Source organism: Lithobates pipiens, unplaced genomic scaffold (assembly GCF_037356315.1).
Source record: "Lithobates pipiens isolate NorthernLeopardFrog02 unplaced genomic scaffold, aLitPip1_a1.2 Scaffold_18, whole genome shotgun sequence".
Classification (NCBI taxonomy): domain Eukaryota; kingdom Metazoa; phylum Chordata; class Amphibia; order Anura; family Ranidae; genus Lithobates; species Lithobates pipiens.
The window spans coordinates 424,424,336-424,444,585 of record NW_027507758.1 but is presented as its reverse complement, the minus strand read 5'-3'; the positions used below and the strand labels follow the sequence as shown (position 1 = coordinate 424,444,585).

The window sequence follows — 20,250 nt, the reverse complement described above, 5'->3', positions numbered from 1 at the left end:
CTGACCCTTTAAATACTGTGATGGCTAAAACAATTGTTAAAGTACAGGACACTACACTGACTAGATTTGTTGATAAGCATTATTACCAAACTGATAGTTTATTATGATATAATCTAGCTCACAGGTGTCAAATTAGTGGCCCTCTAGTTGTTGTGGAACTACAAGTCCCATGATGCTTTCCCAGGAGTATAGTTACAAGCATGCCTCTTACAGGCAGAGGCATGCTGGGACTTGTAGTTCCACAACAGCTGGAGGACCAATTTGACATCCCTGTGCTCATACTGCTATGTGATTAATGTGTCAGGAAGTATGAATTTGCAAAGCGGATTCACCCATAGCACCAGAACAGTTAACACCTTCCATTCTAATTTGAAATGAACCCCTTCGTGCCTAAGAGGGCTGTCACACCGAGCTGCCCAAGGCGTCATCAGTAAAGTGGCGCTATTTTTAGCGCCAATTTACCAGCACTTTAGCGGCACTATTCGGTCACTAGCAGGCGGTTTTAACCTCCCGCTAGTGGCTGAAAAGGGGTTAAATCTGCCTGCAAAATGCAGCCGGAGCAGAGTTTTGCTGGCGCTATCGCAGAGCTGTCCCACTGATTTCAATGGAGAGCAGCGGTGGAGAAGCGGTGAGTTCACCGCTCCTTCACCGCTCCAAAAAAGCTGCTGGCAGGACTTTTTCTGACGCCCTGCCAGCGCACCGCTCCAGTGTGATAGCCCTTTGGGCTTTCACACTGGAGTGAATGGAGACACTTTTTTTAGGCACTATACAGGCACTGTTTTTAGCACTGTAGAGCCTGTAAAACGCTGGCAGTGTGAAAAGGGGTCTGAGGGTAAAACAAATCTTAATGCCTAAGCCAAATTTTGCAATGTTGACATGTGTTAGTAAACCCATACATTTCATCACAACTGCTTTCATTGAGGTGGATTACATCACTTTTTTCAAGACAAATTGGGCTTTCATTTCGTGGTAAAAGTTAATAGATATCTCTGGATATTTTTTAACTCAAAATAAATTCTCCCGCTCCTGACAATTGTAGCGATATCACATATGTTTATGTTAGTTGTTGTTTGTACCCATAGATGCTTTTTTTTTTTTATCCTAGCTAAAAAACACTGACACTGATGCCACGTACACACAATCAGACTATCCGGCAGACTTGGTTCGACGGACCGGAGTCCAGCGCCCCCCCCATCCCAAAGCACCTTGTTCCCATGTTGATAAGGACAAGGGCCTCTTCCCAACAACCCTGGCCATTGGTTGTCAGGGTCTGTGGGCGGGGGGCATATCGGAATCCGGGAGCACCCTTTAATAAGGGGGCCCCCAGATACCGGCCCCCACCCTATGTGAATGAGTATGGGGTACACATGCTTTTAAAATAATTTATTGCACAGCTCCAGTGGTCTTCCGTCTTGGGTGGTCTTTTCGCCGGACTTCTCCTCTATCTTCTACTAGCTCTTTTACTAGTGGAGGAGCCCGGCTTTCTTCTTCTTCGCACCGTAGCCGCCCTGGGGGTCTTCTTCCGACTTTGGGGGTCTTGTCCCCCTCTTCAGATCTTCTCGCCGGGCCTCCCCTCTTCCACAAAGCACCCCCCTCCATGTTGAGGGCACGTAGCCTGGTATGGCTCAGGAGGGGGGGGGCGCTCGCTCGTCCCCACCCCCTTTCCTGACCGGCCAGGCTACGTGCTCAGATAACTGTCTGATATGGACTTTAGGGGGGACCCCCACGCCATTTTTCGGCATATGGCTTCCCCTTTAAGTCCATACCAGGCGACGGGGCTAGTGAGATGTCAATCTCACCGATGGAGGCGGCGACATTGACCTCCTTCACTAGTCCCATCTACCTGGAGCTGTGTTCAAAATGAACTGACTTTTCTCCATGTGTGGGCAAGTCTGTTCATTTCAAAAGTCCGGCGGACTCCCACCATAGTCCGGTGGTTTGTCCGCCGGACATACTCCGCCGGCAAAGTCCGGTCGTGTGTGGGCAGGTCCGCTCGGAAAGTCCGGCGGACCTCCGCTGCAACGTCTGACAGTTTGTCCTCCAGACTAAGTCCGCCGGATAGTCCGATCGTGTGTACGTGGAATGACTGACATTGATACTAATTAAAATAAATAAAAATTAATTATGTCCAAAAAATACTGACTGGCCCTGATTTTGATCTTTGATCCTGACCTTGAACCAAACACTAACCCTGGCACTGACCTTGATCAAGCCTTAATCTTGGTATCATTTTTATTTATTTTTATTATTATTATACTTTTTGTTTTTGCACACACTTTTTTTTTTCTCTCTCTAAAGGACAGAGTAAGATATAATATATCTCTCGTCCATTCATAGAGACAGAAAACACGGGGTAGGCTGCACAGCAACTGATCACTGTGATAGCCAATCAGAGGCTATCACAGGGATCAGCTGATTCCGAATCGGATGTTCTGGATCCGTATTGTTAGAACGGGACCCGAGGCTCTCAGTGAGACCCCAGTCTCTGTGTTGGGTGCGCTCCAGTGTGCTCCCAGCACAAAGGGAGATACACAAATATGCAGCCCCACAAAAAAAAAAGCCTAGTCCAATGGGGCTGCATATTTGTGTTACGTTGGCACCAAGTGGTTAAAGTGTCCTTAAAGGCAAACCTTTAGTGGGGGGGTTATAAACCCTGGCAGGGATTTTGTGACAACTGAGTCCCTTTGGAGAGATTCCCCTTAATCTCCTGTCCTTTAGCTAAAGGACGTGAGAGAAACCCCCCCCCCCCCCAAAGTGAAGGAATACTTAGGTGTAACGGGGGTCACCAGAACTAGTGTCCCCATTGGAAGATTTGCCCTCTATTACTATCCTGATGCCAATCCAAAATTTGGGATTTTCTTTTATTGTCACTTTAAATGATAATTGTAAACAGGACAGATAGTTAGGGCCAATCTACCTAATGTGGGTGCAGACAGTAATAAAAATTGGCAGGTGTTCAATTGCCATTCTGCTTTAAATGTATCTAAAAGAAACAATAAATAAATGCCTTTAGTGACATTTTAAGTTTAAATAGTTTGCTGTTTCTTACTCTTCCTTGCATATTTTCCTTGCTCTGAGCACTTCTTACTTCTTAGTGAATAAATCTAAGCCTAAACCTTAATAGCAATTATCTGATTGCCCAGTGTATTTAAATTAGTGAACACTTCAGGTTGCCAAAAAGTGGTTATATCTGTCTTGGTCTTGCCCACATTTTAGCAGCTTGTGGACACATTGGGGCAACTAAGCTGTAAACACAGTATGCAAGGTGTGCTGTTTGAGTACATTGTTGGGAAATAATGGTGACTAATTCTGTAAAGACAGACCAGCTATGTCTGATCTTTTAATATGTATTTGTTTTAATGAAAGTGCAGCTACTCTTTAAATAGGTTCAAAGGATCAATGCAAATTTGCACTCGGAGCTGTCACCTAAGAAAAAACATATTTTTGTTCTCAATTGATGTTACTCAAATACAGGAAGACAAATTTTAATTTCACAATTCAAATAATGGTTAATCCTATATTAGTTAAACCTCTACACACTACAATCTACTTAATTAAGCTTACAGAATTATTTCTCTTAACTCAGCATATTAATTACCATATGCACTAATTAGAAATATAGAATTCATCCTACAATAGTTTAACAAGCTTTAAGGTAGAGTAAGCCTTTCTTTGTTTATAATTGCTTATTGAAAACAGCACATTTACGTACTTACTCAGGTACATTGCTTTGCCTATAATTACCGACTGCAAGCTACTTACATGTGAAAGGGAGATACTGTAAACAATGTGTGTAATGAGCTTGTAATCATTAAATAAGAGATTATAATAACAAGCACTTACTCCGTTGGGAAACCAGTCTCTGGTAAATATTGGCCATCTTTTCCAGTAGGTATCATGCTTGTATTGCCGGTGAACATGCTCCCCCAAGCCATAGATATTGCTGCTCGGCAGTTTTATGGACAGTTGTAGAAACTGGTCAGCATAAAAAAGGGGTCCAATGGTGGTGTCAAAGCTGGTTTTAAAAAAAATATGTTAACTTTTAATCAAGTGATGTTAACACTTCAAAAAAGGTCTACATCAGTGAGCTTTTGCTTATGTTAGATGGGTTTTGCATTTCCATACAAGTCTTTGGGAATGCAAAACCTGCTTGAAGAAGGTCAGATGCATGTTATTTACACCTGTCAATAAACTCTGATCCCCAAAGCATATTAAATTTAAGTTAAAACAGGAGTTAAAAAAAAAAAAACAAGAATAAGGACAAAAGGAGCCTTAACCTGTAAGTAAATTTTTAAACTTCTTGTAAGAGATATTATTATTGTTACTAGGATAATGAGTGCTAGTAAGGTTGATTGTTTTGCTGAGTGCACAGTGTGCCACTTATATACAATAATGGAACAACAGTTCCTGGATGAATACTGCTGGGACAGATGTGAGCAGGTTGCCCTTCTGTAATTTCCCATTAGAGGCCTGCAGGAGCAAATTGCAACTCTAAAGTGAACAAATAATTTTGAAAGGAGTTTTCTGTTTACTGGACAGGTGGTTGGTTATTGGGATTGATGTGAAGGGTTAAGGGATAAGTCAGGATAGTTAGGAAGATGGATTACTGTAGTTTGAGCACCCAAACAAATTTGCCAAGTTGGTTGAACATGTGCAGGTGGCAAACTCAGAGTTGGAGGCCCTAGATGTCACTGGTAAAGGATAGAGGATACTTAAGAATCAATTTAACCACTTCAATACTGGGCACATTTACCCCCTTCCTGCTCAGGCCAATTTTCAGCTTTCAGCATTGTCGTACTTCCAATTACAATTGCGCAGTCATGCAACACTGGACCCATGTTACATTTTTATATTTTTTTCCACACAAATAGAGCTATCTTTTGGTGGTAAACTTTATCATACCCAGGATGTCTACTAGATTTCTATGCAAAACAATTGTACCACTTTGAGATGAAAAAATCTGAGATAATTACACCGCCAGTGTGGTTAATTACCACTGTTTTTTTGGGGGTTTTTTTTGTTAAAAAAGCGAAAAAAACACCAAACATTTTGAAAACAAAAACATGCTGTTTTTTTTTTTCTAATAAATAACCTTTCTTCATGAATTAAGGCCAAAATATCTCAAGTCAGTGTATATTATTTAGTCTGTAGAAAAGATATAGAGTCCACAAACCATATATACAGTCATGGCCAAAAATAATGGCACCCCTGCATTCTATCAGGAAAAGCACCACTTTGCCCACAAAATTGTTACAATTACAAATGTTTATTTTTTTTATTTGTATTGGTATGACACAAAAAAAGTGGAAAAACAAAAAGCCATAGCTGACACATTCCACGCAAAACTTGAAAAAGGGACTGTAAAAATTTATTGGCATCCTCAGTTTAATATTTGGTAGCACACCCCATGGGAAAAAAACTGAAATCAACTGCTTCCTGTAACCATCAATGAGTTTCTTACACCTTGCTACTGGACTTTTGGACCACTCTTTTTCACCAACTGCTACAGGTCTCTCAGATTGGAAGGGTTCCTTTTCCCAACTGCTGTTTTGAGATCTCTCCACAGGTGCTCTATGGGATTTAGATCTGGCTCATTGTTGGTCATTTCAGTACTCTCCAGCACTTTGTCTTAGACCCCTTTCACACTGCCAGCATTTTTGCTCCATTCACTTCAGTTTGAAAGCTAGAGAGCTTTCACACTGGATTGGTGCGCTGGCAGGACGTCAGAAAAAGTTCTGGCAGCAGCTTCTTTGGAGTGGTGAACTCACCTCTCCTCTACTGCTGTTACCCATTGAAATCAATGGGGCAGCTCTGAGCTGTGATATCGCCGGAAGCGATACGATACCGCCGGCAAAACACCACTCTGGTGGCCTTTTGCATGCAGATTTAACGCTGGCGGTAAAGCGACAGGGCAGCTTGTGTGAAAGGGCTCTTAAACCATTTCTGGGTGCTTAAACAGGCGAGTTTAATAACAAATTACAGGAACATCACAAACTTGGAATGCAAAGATGTTCTTATAATTTTGAGAAGTTGCCAATAATTGTGTCCAGTCCATTTTTGGAGTTTTGCGTACAATGTATCAGATTTGCCTTTTTGTTTCTTTTTTATGTCATACCACTACAAACAAAAGAAATAAACATGAGAATACCTAAACATTTGTAATTGCAACCATTTTCGATTGGCGATAAGGGGCATTTTCTGACAGAAATTCAGGGGTACCATTATTTTTTGCCATGATTGCATATTTGAAAATGTATCAATCCTGATGTACTGATGGCCTATTTCATTTATTGAGACCCGAAAAAAGGCAGGACAAATATCCCTCAAATGATCTTTTTGGAAAGTAAACAGTTGAATTATAGGAAGTCTTTCTTACATGACTCTGGCATCTGGTGTTTTTCTATGAACTTTGATTCCAAAGGGCTTCTCAACCAGTTCAACATTATAATTTGGGTTTGGTTCTGCTGACCCAGTAAATTCTTTAACGTGTTCATGAGGAACTTCAAATCTTTTATTCTTGTGATCTGTGATCTACAGAGAAAAAAAAAAAGTCTTATGTATTTGTTCATTTCAGGAACAGATTTTTATTTAAGGTACGGGTCCTTTTTTTACACTACAGAATACTGTACAAATGACTTACACACAAACATAGGCAGGCATATCAACTCAATATAAATAAAATAGTTATCTTTATTATGTAGAAATTGAAAGGTAATTATTATAATATATTTTTTTCTTAAAGAAATGTCCCATGAGGTTAAAAGAAAAGTTCAATTAATTTTTAATCTACCCATAATACTGTCATAGACAAGGTGTTCTAGAGCATGAAAGAAAGGTTCAAGAACTGAACCTATACAGGCATATCCCACTTTTAAGTACACGATGGGGTTTATTTACTAAAGCTGGAAAGTGTAAAAACAGACTCACTTCTGCATAGAAACCAATGAGCTTCCAGGTTTTGATACCAAAGCTTAATTCAACAAGCTGGGGTTAGAAGCTCATTGGTTTCTATGCAGAAGTGAGCCTGATTTTGCACTTTCCAGCTTTAGTAAATAAACCCCATTGGGTACTTAAAGGTGGGGTATGCCTGTATATACTGATTAAAGTGGATCTAAACACTAACTTAACCGCATAGTGCTTTCTAAAACTCAGAGTATCAAGCAATTGCCACTGTCCCCCCCCCCCCCAAAGTACTATTTTCACCTTAAAGTGGATGTAAACCCGTTACTGAAAAATGACCTAGGCACAGCTATCTGTAATGTTTACTTATCTCTCTTAAATGCCCTAAGTCCTGTGTCTTTCTCCTGCTCCATGCTTCTGTTATCAGCATGGTAACTTCTGACTAGTTCTTTGTCAATTGAGATAAAACCGAGACAAGAAAAGGAACTACCAATGGGTCAAATTTTGGTGAGGTGGTCCCATCCCTATTAGACTCTACGAAGAAAAATTCCCCCTAAATGGGTGGGATTTTAAATGACCACCAACACCAGACAAAGGTTCACAAAATGTGCAACATTTTATTAATAGTTACAAAAAATACATAGTACCACCAGAGGGGCATCTAAACTAGAACATGTCCCCATGGCGTATTGACAGATAGACAATCACATAAACTAAACAAAAAAATGAATGAATAATTAAGATACTCTTCTTATATCACCCACACCCGATGCGTTTCCAGTTGCTGGTATCACAGAACTTTCATCAGGGGTGAAAAGACTCAATGATATATTGATACAATAATCTAATGAGATGTATACTTGAGGATCAACCGAAGGTACGTATCACTTTAGAGTATGGATATATCTGCAGGCTGGTTTAAATAGGAATAAAGTATCATGCAGGTGCACGGTATCCTGCATATTCCTTCCAGATGCGTTTTACAAATTACCAAATTACCCAAAGGGGGGGGGGGGTTTGTCCTTTTGTGTCATCCACACACCTCACACAGAGGAATGTCCTGCTGCTTGAAATAGGTGGTTGGACTTTTCCTTCCAGCTCCTCTTCTGTGTTAATTTCTTGCGGTTGGGACAAGGCATTTTTGGGTGCAAGTCGCACATGTGCTAATTTAGCCGCATACACAAGTGGACTTCAGACACCCGGGCAGCTACCATGTTTCCCGTTTAAGGATTTGTAATTTGTAAAACGCATCTGGAAGGAATATGCAGGATACCATGCACCTGCATGATACTTTATTTCTATTTAAACCAGCCTGCAGATATATCCATACTCTAAATTGATACGTACCTTCGGTTGATCCTCGAGTATACATCTCATTAGATTATTGTATCAATATATCATGGAGTCTTTTGACCCCTGATGAAAGTTCTGTGATACCAGCAACTGGAAACGCGTTGGGTGTGGGTGATATAAGAAGAGTATCTTAATTATTCATTCATTTTTTTGTTTTGTTTATGTGATTGTTTATCTGTCAATACGCCATGGGGACATGTTCTAGTTTAGATGCCCCTCTGGTGGTACTATGCATTTTTTGTAACTATTAATAACATTTTGTAAAAGTAGTTGTAAAGCATTGGGTTTTTTTTGTTTTGAAATAACAACCATGTTATATGTACCTGCTCTGTGTAAATGTTTTGCACAGAGCAGCCTTGAACCTCCTATTCTGGGGTCCCCCGCTGGAAATCTTGGCTCCATCTCTGCTCTTGGTGCCTCATAGCATGCTGCTTACTATGGATGCACGTGTACGGGCTTGATCCCAAGCCGGGCTGTGTGCATCCATAGACACAAACAGCATGGCTTGTCCCCGCTCCCTCCATACAGGAAGTGGAGAAGAGCTGCTGCAGACAGGCACAGTGTCAGAAGTGTCAGAAGAACAGTTGCGTCACACAGCGGGAGACTCCCACTGAGGCGGATCCTGCGGACAGAGCGGAGAAGAAGCCGGAGCAAGATGCGGGACGAGAAGAGCAGAGGAAAAAGAAGATGTAGAAGAAGATGGAGAAGAAGAACACCAAAGGAAGACAGAAAGAAAGAAGATGGAAGAAGTAGAAAAAAGGAAATTAATAAAGGACTTGTCAAAAACTGTCTCTTGTGTTTTTAACCCTTTTGACACTTTTTTTGTGAAATGGTAAGGACACATTTTTACCCCATTACCAATTCACATGGGGGGGCGGGATCTGGGAGTCCCCTTGTTAAAGGGGGCTTCCAGATTCTGATAAGCCCCTCCCGCAGACCCCCACAACCACAAATCGGATAGATGCTGCATTCCAACTAGGTGAGTATCATTTTTTCTTTTTTGACAGCCCATATTTGTTTTTAAATTAGTTTTGGTACACTTGGTGGAGTAGATGTGTGAGCTGAGAGTGGATCACGTTTTATGTTTTTCAAGTGTCTTGGATTGTTTTTTTTGGGCATGAGAAGAATCATTCTCTCATGTATTTTATGCATACTTTAAGATCACAATTAAACAGTGACATTAATGCATACACACACCCACACATGTTGAACTGGATGGACTGATGTCTTTATTCAACCTTGCCAACTATGTAACATGCTTAATTTGCCTTTCCGTCTTAATTAGATACATAAAGAACCTGCAAATATTGTCTTGTTTTTTTTTTACTTTTGTCTAATGCAAGGTTAGGCAACCCTTAGCATGGGTGCCACAAGTGGCATGAGAAGCCTCTTTTGCTGGCACACGACTCCCTCCCTATCAGCAGAGCAGCACAGGGAAATGTCAGTGAGACACTGCATCACCTACTCCCAATCCCTGCACTCTGCATCACTCTGCAGTCGGACAGAAGAGCAGGAGGACAGCGGAGGGGACAGTTGAAAAGGGGATTTAGCAGTGGGACAGAAGAGCAGAGAGATACAGCAGTGGGGCAAAAGTGCAGAAGGTACAGCTGTGGAAGAGAGCAGAAGGGAGTTCAGCGGTGGGAGAGAAGAGCAGGGGGTTACAGTGATGGGACAGATGATCGAGGGGGTCAGTGTTGGGGTAGATGAGAAGGGGGTTTAGCGGTGGGACAGAAGAGCAAGGGGGTATAGCAGTGGGGCATATGTGCAGGGGGGTACAGTGGTGGGGTAGCTGAGAAAGGAGGTAGATGGGTGGGACAGGTGAGCAGGGGGTTACAGTGATGGGGCAGAAGAGCAGGGGGATACAGAGATGGGGCAGATGTGCAGGAGGTACAGTGGTGTGGCATATGAGAAGGGGGTAATAGTGGTGAGGCAGATAAGCAGGGGTTACAGTGATGGAACAGATAAGCAGGTGGGTTCAGTGTTAGGGCAGATGAGAAGGGGGGTTCAATGGTGACACAGAAAGGGATATGGCAGTGAAGCAGATGTCCAGGGAGGTATAGGGGTGAGCCAGATGAGCCGGAGGTTACAGTGATGTGAAAGAAGAGCAAGGGGTACAGAGGTGGGGCAGATGTGCAGGGGGCTAAAGTGGTGGGGTGGATGTGTAGGGGGTGACAGTGGTGGGGTGGATGTGTAGCGGGTGACAGTGGTGGAACAGATTTGCATGGGGGTATATCTGAGGACTTAAGGTGCAGGAATTGTGGCCAATCTAAAGTGTAACATTGCAGGAATTTTGACTGATATGAGGCGTGCAGGATGTTAATTTTTTTACTATTACTAAAATAGTTTACAGCATTTACTTTATAAAAATTCATATTCGTGATTGAGAGTGTGAAGTAAATTTTTTTTATAGAACCGACACTCTCAATTTCTTTGAAAACATTTTTGGCCACACTGTACTCAAAAGGTTGCTTACCCCTGGTCCAATGTGAAAATTGTTTAAATAAAAAATACCGAAGGTTTGCAATTTTTGTAAGCTAAACGATCACCTGACTGAAACAGTCCAATCCTTTTACCAATATGAAAATGTAAAAAAAAAAAATAAAATTTATAGCTATATTTGAGGTAAGGTCCTTTTGCTCAAGCAATACAGTCCAGTAACAATTATACTTTACGCCACAAAAAACAGACAGAGGCCTTACAGTGTCATGTGCCTCAGCCATACCTGGAAGCGCAGGCTATTTTTATTTGCTCCTAACAGCAAGATGGAGCCTGCAAAAGCAAAATGAAGGCACAATTAAGCTGGTGACTGGGCTTTCATAAAAGAGAAGTATGGCCAAAGCTTTTAAGGCCATACTTCTCTTCTGGGTCACAGAGTCTGCTTATAGAGGGCTAAAGCTCAAGTCACAGAGCCATTCCAGGCTCTAGAAGGATTCTGATCATATTGTCTGAATCCACCCAGCTGCCTGATTGACAGTTGGCTATGTCTCTCAGCGCATTGCTAAGAGTCAAAGCCAGTTGCGCCCACGTCCTTTACAGCCTGGCACTCAATATAAGTCTCAAAAGAAATGAAACCAATACATAGCTTGAATGAAAGTAATTGGTGATAACTGGTTTGTAAAGAACAAAAAAACAACACATAAATGGATGTATAGAACAAAATCAGTAGAAGAGATTAGTTAACATTTTTAAATTCATAATATAGATAACACCATTAAGAGAGTACACTTTGAACTTGTAACCTTGTCAGACATTAATGAATGAGTGATTAAAGATCTTTTCTCAAAACTGTTTTGAACTAGCAGACCAAGCCCTATTTCATTTGACATGTAGTAACAAATGAAAACACAAACCTTAAATCTGAACCTATTTTTGCTTTGTATTTCTGCAGTGAGATGCAACTCCTCTATTTCTGTCCCAAAAACAGTAGGAGTAGCCAGTCTTTTTAGATGAGCATCAAATCCTGTGGGAAGTCATACAAAAGTTATTATCATTTATTTATACAAACAGATTTTTTTATTTTATTAAAATGACATTAAGTAAGGCAATAAACTTAAATGTTCTATACTCTTGATACAACATATTGAAGAAACAAGTTTCAGCTCCTATATACCTGATGGGACTTCCCAATAATTAACAATTCTACAATTTTATTCAACCTCCTCCACCAATGATGATACATGTTTTCATAATTTTTTTGGCAATTTATTTTTTGTTGTTGAATTTAGAGCAGATTTATATTCATAATATATTACAATAACTTGCCACTTGGGGGGGGGGGGGGGGAGAGAAACCCACAACCCCGAATTAAACCTGTAATATATTTGATGATATTTTCCTTTTTTTTGTTTTGTTTTTTTTCACAATCAGAATTTATTGAAAGTTGACAAAAACGACAAGGGTACTCAATAATATACAAATTATAATTGTGTGTTGGTTTATAAATGTTAATAAGAAAATTAGATTAATAAAGTTATTTTCCAAATCAAGTTTTTACAGGTTTGTTGTCACGGACCTCTCCCAACCTTAAAAAATGTGAGCGTATACACATTTTATAGTTTATTTGTAGTGCGTATTCTGAACATTGTATTAGGGTTGTGATATGTTGATATCTCTTGTTATATTGCCATAAAAGAATGTTAGTGGAAAAATGTTCTACATTTCCATTATGAGAACTTTAGAATAGGGATATTTATTGTTGTGTTGTTGACATTGGGACAGGAAGGCTCTCTTAACTCTCTTAAGCTCTAGTCTCTTCCTAAATCTACTAAAATATGTTTTTTTTTGTTTGTGTCTATGTCAGAAGGATTTCTCATAAATTCTTGTCCTATAAAAATCCAACAGAGCATCTAGCCCTTTCCCACTCTATATAAAAAAAATAAAAAAATAAAAAAAAATAATAAAAAACATTTAAATGTTAACAATTAACGTGTAATTCCAGTCAAAAGTAATCTTAAGTATGAGTTTTTTTTTTTTTTTTTTTTAATCATACTTACCTAGGCGGATGCAGCATTGGTCCAATGTCCCCCCACCTGCTCTAAGGCCCCATTCCTACCTCAGGGTTTTGTAGCTTGAAGAGCGACGCTCCAAAATGCTGGAGGGAAACAAATGAATGATTCTCTCTGGAATAGGTTTATACCTCCAATACAAGTCGCCTGAAGCCAAACGCCTGAAACTCAAATAAGTTCTGGACCTTTTTTTTGTAGCTCGAATTGGGCAAATTGGTGCATTTTTAATGCTTTTTGTTCTGTAGGAATGCATAGAATCTCTTGATTTGAGCATTTTTGAGCTTTTTATCCCGTTTTGCCACACAATTTTGAGCGTGTTTCTGCTCAAATACAATAAGTCAATGAAAATAAATAATAATAAATAAATCAATAATAAAATAAATAAATAGTAAATAAACAAAAAATGAATAAAACAATAAATAAAACATCCTAACCCCAACCCTTAACACTAATATTAACCCCTGACCCTAATCCTACCTACCATCCTGCATAGACAACTATGTTTTCTGTTAACTCTTCTTAATATAAGTGTGCTGACAATCCCTGGAATTCAGTTCGAACTGACATGGACTCACTTAAAAAGCTACTACTGCTAAGCTTTACAACCACCAAGATCACACAGTGCAAGTCTTTTCTGTTGCATGTGTTGTGTTGCATTTAGGGTCACTTTGCATGTGCCTAACATGCATTCATGTGAATGGTGTTCAAAATGTATGTAAATGGTGTTCAACATTTATTAATACACATTACAATACAATACATGCATAGGGTGTGAAGCTAGCCTATGCCACTAACACACTTCTCAGATGTGCTAATGGTAAAGACACATGTACAAAAGAGAGAGAGAATTTTCATTAGCTGTGATAACTTCAGCAAAAGTCTGATTCCTATATGATTGTATCATTGATGTTCTTCAGGTTTTAAATACGTTATGATATGAACCAGGGCCACTGCTAAAAATCATGGGGCCTAAACAGCCTACCTGACAGGAACCCCGTCGACCACACCTTCAACCCCGCCCCTAGCCCTGTCCGTTATTCAAATATTTATTAGGCAGCTACAGAATTCATTAGTATAATATTCAAAATATATTGCACATCTAGCTGCAGAGATGTCTTTTTTTTTTTTACAACTAATTAGCAGGGATGAGCTCAGGCGTGTTCAGACTTTAGTCTGAAACTGCCTCAGCGCCTCACCATTCAAACGTGTAGCTGAATGGGACAGATGTCAGTCTTTTGACATCTGTGTCTGTTCAATTTGTATCTCCATACTATACACAGTGGACAGGGGTGGACTTGTGATGACTCCATGAGTGGCATGATGTTAATGGACTTTGTGTCCATTGACATCAGGCCACCTCTAATCAGTCACATTTAGCTCTGGAAAAATAGAAAAGGATGCAGTCCTTTTCAATTTTTTTTTTTGACCTGAATGGACACAGGGACCTACATTGTGATTTCAATCAGGTCTCTTTGAACAACTGACAGACAGACGTAATTGGAAGGCTTGTGTGAAAGGTTCTTAAAGGGGAATGGTAAAAGCACAGCTCAACCGCTTATTTTTACTGCCACTGCAAACACAAATGAAAACTCCCATCACTATGATGATCACAGCACAGCAGGTGCTGTATGGCTCTGTCACAGTGTGTAACATGGTTGTTGGGTGCAGACTGTTAACTTATGGCTGTATTGTGTGTTAGAGACAAACACTGTACAGCCATAACAAAGTCTGCACCCATGTGACACACTGTGACAGATAGTGATGGTGATCATAAGCAAGCACAAACGGGAGTCTAGGGACTGCACCTTTATTATAGAGTAGCCTGTGACAGTGTGTCGCTGTCACTGTGAATGCAGGGGGCTGCTTGCCTGTGCACCTCCACCCGCCGCCAGTCGTTGCCTCGCATCAGTCTCTCAGGCTTCCTTCAGCACCGACACATGAGGGAGAGGAGCGGTCCGGATCACATATTAATCAATCCACCGGCATGGACAGTGGACAGTGACCGGCCAGGACTGTGCAGAGCTACATGCAGCTCAGGATGATCTACCTGTGCTCGAAACAAAGTCCCTCCTTTGTTGTCATCTCCTGGGCTCCTCTGATGACTTTATGGGGCGTAGTAAGATGTAGTTTTACATCCCAGTAAGCAAGCAGGGGTGCTGATGTGGTTATGTCCTGTTTTGTCTTTTCCTAAAAATGAATTTTATAGCTTCCTGGGCCTGGTACAACAGGGCCGGTTTTACTGCCCTATCAGCAGCCCTGACATGAACGTAAACTTGTCTCAAGCCTGAATAAAACTAAGCACATTAAGAAAATACTGTTCATATGATCAGAGTTTACCTTTAGTGTCTAAATAGATCGAAAAATAAAGGCTGCTGAAAATCTATACAAAGTCTTACTTTTCTTGTACATTGTAGAAGTCAAACTTGGCCCTCCTACCTCAGAATTTCTACTTTGTAGGCAGCAAGGGCTTAGGGCCCAGCTGTCTACTTCTTTCTGTCTTTTAAAAGAAATACATTTAGAAAGAAGAACCAACAAATGTTTTCATTTAGCTGAATGGGTATTTAATCAATGTATGTCTGTATTCTCTTTACCTTTTGTGGTGGACATCTTGCCTCCAGCAACTTCATAGCCATGACTACGGGTGAAGAAACACCAAGGTGCAGCTCTTTCACTATAAGGAATCCAGCAACATCCACGTTGTCGACAGGAAATCTGCAAAAGTAAAGTTAAAGTCAGGATGTCAGAAAAATAGTTCTAGAGAAACCACTATTGCAACCTACAAAACACTGCAGCTGTGCTAAAGTCAGAAAGTTCACTCGATTTTCCATTAAAAGCCACATTTAAAAAATATTTTTATATTAAGTGCCCCTTTTTTTCTCACAGCAGTCAGCAACGCACTGCACCTGTGTTTAGTGGCTTGTGGGTGCAATCCCAGGCTTCATGAGAATTCTTCCAGCTCCCTTCTCATACTAATGTACTGGCTTTCAGTTGGAAAGCTGGAGAAAGTATAAATGAAGGTGGAGTTCCTCCTGACAGCATACAATAGGGTTGCAAGTGAGAACCTTGAACATGAATCAATCTTGAAATCAACCGAGAATCAACCTTGAACATATTAAACATAAGTTTGGGGAACTACAAATCACTACAAGAACAATAAAAGACATAGCCAGGATTGATATTGAGCCTGCACATGTTCCACCATAGGAAGCGGCTTTGAATGGTGGCACATACGAGGATGAACTCAGAGCATCAGAAGAGGACCCCAGAAAAAGAGGATGGGGGCCACTCTGTGCAATATCATTACACAGAGCAGGTAAGTATAACATGTTTGTTAAAAGAAAAAAACTTTTTCAAATCTATTTAACTTCAGGCAAGTCACATGTCAAAACAATGACTAGAATAAAAACATATAAGTAAATGAGCGTATGCAAATCTCTGCTTTTCTAAAATGTGGCCCTACAACCACTCACTCAAAATATATAACCAATTTCAGGGGGTAAAGTTACATGTACGTCATTGTCTAAATATAATGGGTTGAGTTAAAAATACCTAAAGTTTAAAGCTACAACTTTACTTTTATATTTTGGACAGATGAGGGAATAAATAACTCCAGCTATGTCCGGGGGGGAATTTACCATCACTTCCTGTGCTGTAGATATGAAAGATTTTCACTTTATTTCTACTTTGGTGAAAACTAAAGCTTAGTCACCAGGTCAAAGAGTAAATTTATCCAAAATGGATATGGCAAATGGAAAATCTAATAGAGCTGTACTTGCATTAAAAACAGAAGTGGTAAGTAATAAGAGGCCGTGTTCCATGTGCGTATTTCAAAGAATTTGTCTTTCTTTTGACCGGAACAGAGCATTAAGAACGTAAAATGATACAGGAAATAATGGTTAAACAATAAAAATAAAAACATTTTTTTCAAAAAAGACTTTAGAATTCTGTTGTGTCTAGACACAAAAAATGTCAGCTTGAAAAAGATTTGGGTACCTGTTGGGAACGATTTTATGAATTTGGCACAGATGGCATGATGGGGGCCAGCACTAAGGCCAGAGTTTCCATAGTCGATTATGGAATCTGCCCACTGCTGTTAATCACAGGGAAGTTGGATCAGATGAGGAACGAGTATCTCAGAATCCATACCAGACTTCTGTGTTCAACTACATGCCACTGGTTGCTAGAATTCTGGCAGCCTGCATCCTAATAACCAATGCAGCAAATACATAACACAATAATAGAAGTGAATACACATTAGTCCCACTCTGATAATTCTGGCCTGCCTCTGTATGTGAAATTTGCTTCAGTTCTTCTTTTTGAATTTGTCTCATCTATAGTAATACATAATAAAGTTGGAGCACAAAAGGACAATCTGAATGTGTTGCTTGTGTCGGACGTCATACTGAAACTGCCACAAGGCTTTCATGAATTAGGAGCAGGACTTTTTAAGGGACCATACTGCCCGAAAAGCATCATAAATGCTGTATTGAATTTTCCCTACTGAAACCTTTAAATACATCAAGGGGGCGAATAAGGTTCAGGAAGGCAGTTTTTTCCATATGAAACCAAAAATGAAGAACACAGAGATATGACCTCAAAATAACTTTGAAAGTTCAAAACTCATTTTAGAAAGTATTATTTTACTGATAGGGTAGTTGATGCTTGGAATAACCTTCCAGCAGAGGTTGTGAGACAGTCAACAGTAAATGGCTTCAAACATGCTTGGGAGAAACATAGATCTCTACTCAGACAAAAAAGAAAACAAAAAAAGGCTCAATGGACTACTCTGTCTTTTTTCTGACGTCACTTTTCTATGTTTTCCACTGGTTTAGAGAAGAGCTTTGTGGTTTGTTTAAATTCACCTTACCATATCCTGTCATATTCTGTCCATAATGGGCAAAACATTCACTAACATTTACAGTTGTATGAGGTTTGGATAAACGGCTGTATAATATTAGGCTTTATCCGTATACCAAGTCAATGGTTTAAGATGCACAGTTGGCCCAGGAGGAAAAAGCTATAGCTTGCATGGCTTTGTCCGTTATTCTAAAGCAGATGTCTCCAAATCTTCTAAACAAAGAGACATTAGGGAAACCGAACTGTGGCCAGCAGAAGTAGAAAAAGTTCCAATGTCATTGGGGAAAAAATAATGCCCCATCATTTGTTTCAGTGGGAGTATTTGTGCCTCATTATTGGTTTCAGTGGGCGGAATTGCGCCACATCATTGGTGTCATTAAGCACCATTGTTGGTATCATTGGGAGAATTTGGGCCCCATTGTTTGTGTCATTGGGAGTAATTGTGCCCATCATTGATGTCACTGGGAGGAATTGTGCCACTTCATTGGTGTCATTGGGAGGATTTGTGCTCCTTTGTTGGTGTCATTTGGATTAATTGTGCCCCTTTGTTGGTGTCATTGGGAGGAATTGTGCCCCTTCGTTGGTGTCACTGGGAGGAATTGTGTCCCATCATTGATATCATTTGGAGGAATTGTGCCCCATTGTTGGTGTCATTGAGAGGAATTGTGCCCTTCCATTGGTGTCAGTGGGGGGAATTATGCCCCATTTTAAGTATCATTGGATGAAATCTTGACCCAGGGGCCAGAAAAAAATCAAGCAAATGGCTGCATCTGGCCCCTGGAGCCGCAGTTTGGGGATCACTGTTCAGAACCGATTTTTTTTTTATATTTTTGTGATTTAAGTAAGACTAATGTGATTCGTAGCCCCCGTACACACGGTCTGACATTCCGACAACAAAATCCATCTGATTTTTTCAGACGGATTTTGTCCTAAACTGGTGTTGCATACACACAGTCTGACAAAGTTGTCGGAGAGTCTGATTGTTCGGAACGTGATATTTGTTCTTTATAACGGGACTAGGTTGAGGCTACTATCCAATAGCTTTGATCTCGTAATTTAATCTGTGCATGTGTGGCACTTTGTCCGATCAGAATTCTAACCAAACGATCAGATTTTTTTGTTGGAAAATTTTAGATCCTGCTCTCAAAATTTTTCCGTCTGAATTTCCGATGGAAAAAGTCTGATAGAGCGCACACACGATTGTATTTTCCAACAATATAATCCGATCGGACCTTTTCCGTTGGAATTTACGACCCTGTGTACAGGGCATTACTGTTTTAGAGGAGGAGTTTATGGTTTCTTTAAGTCCACCTCTACCTAATTAAAATCAATCCAAATTAATATATATTGTTGTATCACTAAAAAAAATGAATAGTTGCTTACCTCCGAAGCTCCCTCTTCTGGATGGCAGTCTATCCTGGAATCAACATGAATTTCAGGGCACTGAGGTTCAAATGGAGGTGTCGCTAATGGAGTTGGAAATAAAAACAGACATTTACTCTTATTATTCTATTTTACTAGTAAAAAGTAAACTGCTGGAGAGATTTACTATTAAAATGAAGGTAAAATGTGTTCCCTTCAAACACTCAATTGCATGCAGGAAACATATTAAATCTTCCTCTTCTTTGCACAATTAAATGTTTTAAATGAACATCCTCACTTTCATTTCACACGTTATAAATTAAGACCAGCAATGCATTATTCCTGATAAGAGTCTGCTGATGATTTCAAATTTGACAGGAGATAAGGGCTAACGTCCACCCAAAAAATGGCTGTTATTTGAACCCATTAGATTCACCAGTGATTGTAACAATCAACATGACACCAAAGTTCTTCTCTGCCTACTTGTTTCAGGTCAGTGACTTTATTTGGAAAAGAATGCCAGTGGGCAGACTTTATTGCAGATGAAATTTGCCCTGTAGAGCAGTGATCTCAAACTGGTGGGCCTCCAGCTGTTGCGAAACTACACATCCCCTCATGCCTTTGCCTGTAGGAGTCGAGCTTGTAACTGTTAGCCTTGCAATGCTTGATGGGACTTGTAGTTTGGCAACAGCTGGAGGGCCGCCAATTTGAGACCCCTGTTGTAGGGTATATGAAGCGTATCATTGACACCCTTTAGAATCCCTTCTGGACAAAGCAATACGTGTCGGTGTTTGCACCTGAATTATGAACCTGTCAGAGATAGATGAGATTGGAGGCCGCACAGGGGTTGGAGTGTTCATACTGAACACTCAATACTCAGTGTACTCTGTTCCTCCCCAGCTTCTGGGCCCATCACAATGATGGGCGCACGGCCAAGACATTGTGTATCAATGGTGGGCAGAGCCTGATGGAGAACTGGGAAACCAGTTCTCTGTGAGGTCTGTTTACTTGTGATCAACACCACATGGCAGTGGGGCAGATCAATAGCTGTTACTGAATCCACCCACTGCGATGCCAATCAAAAATGAGGCGGACCTGATGGGGAACAGATCTCTCAGTTCCCCAATAGGTTCCGCTCACTCACTGACTACCATTTCCCAAATATGGGCATTGCATACAAAATAAAGATAAGAGTGGTCCACGAGATCACTTTTAGAGGCCACACCCACCCCGGATAGCCCCCACTTGTCTCCATACCCTTGGAGGAGCGGAG

The 20,250-nt window shown here is 40.4% G+C and overlaps 1 protein-coding gene across 3 annotated transcripts in view; it reads right to left on the bottom strand.

Annotated features, from left to right (window-relative positions):
- The window catches only part of SI (sucrase-isomaltase), a 342,643-nt gene that overhangs the window by 268,390 nt on the left and 54,003 nt on the right, over positions 1–20,250 (bottom strand). For all 3 annotated transcript variants that reach the window (XM_077488042.1, XM_077488044.1, XM_077488043.1), the window contains 5 exons: positions 18,999–19,081; positions 15,350–15,470; positions 11,604–11,713; positions 6,377–6,531; positions 3,844–4,015 (listed from right to left, as the gene is read on the bottom strand). In XM_077488042.1, coding sequence (XP_077344168.1) covers positions 3,844–4,015; positions 6,377–6,531; positions 11,604–11,713; positions 15,350–15,470; positions 18,999–19,081 — 641 coding nt within the window. The remainder of the gene's footprint in view (positions 1–3,843; positions 4,016–6,376; positions 6,532–11,603; positions 11,714–15,349; positions 15,471–18,998; positions 19,082–20,250) is intronic.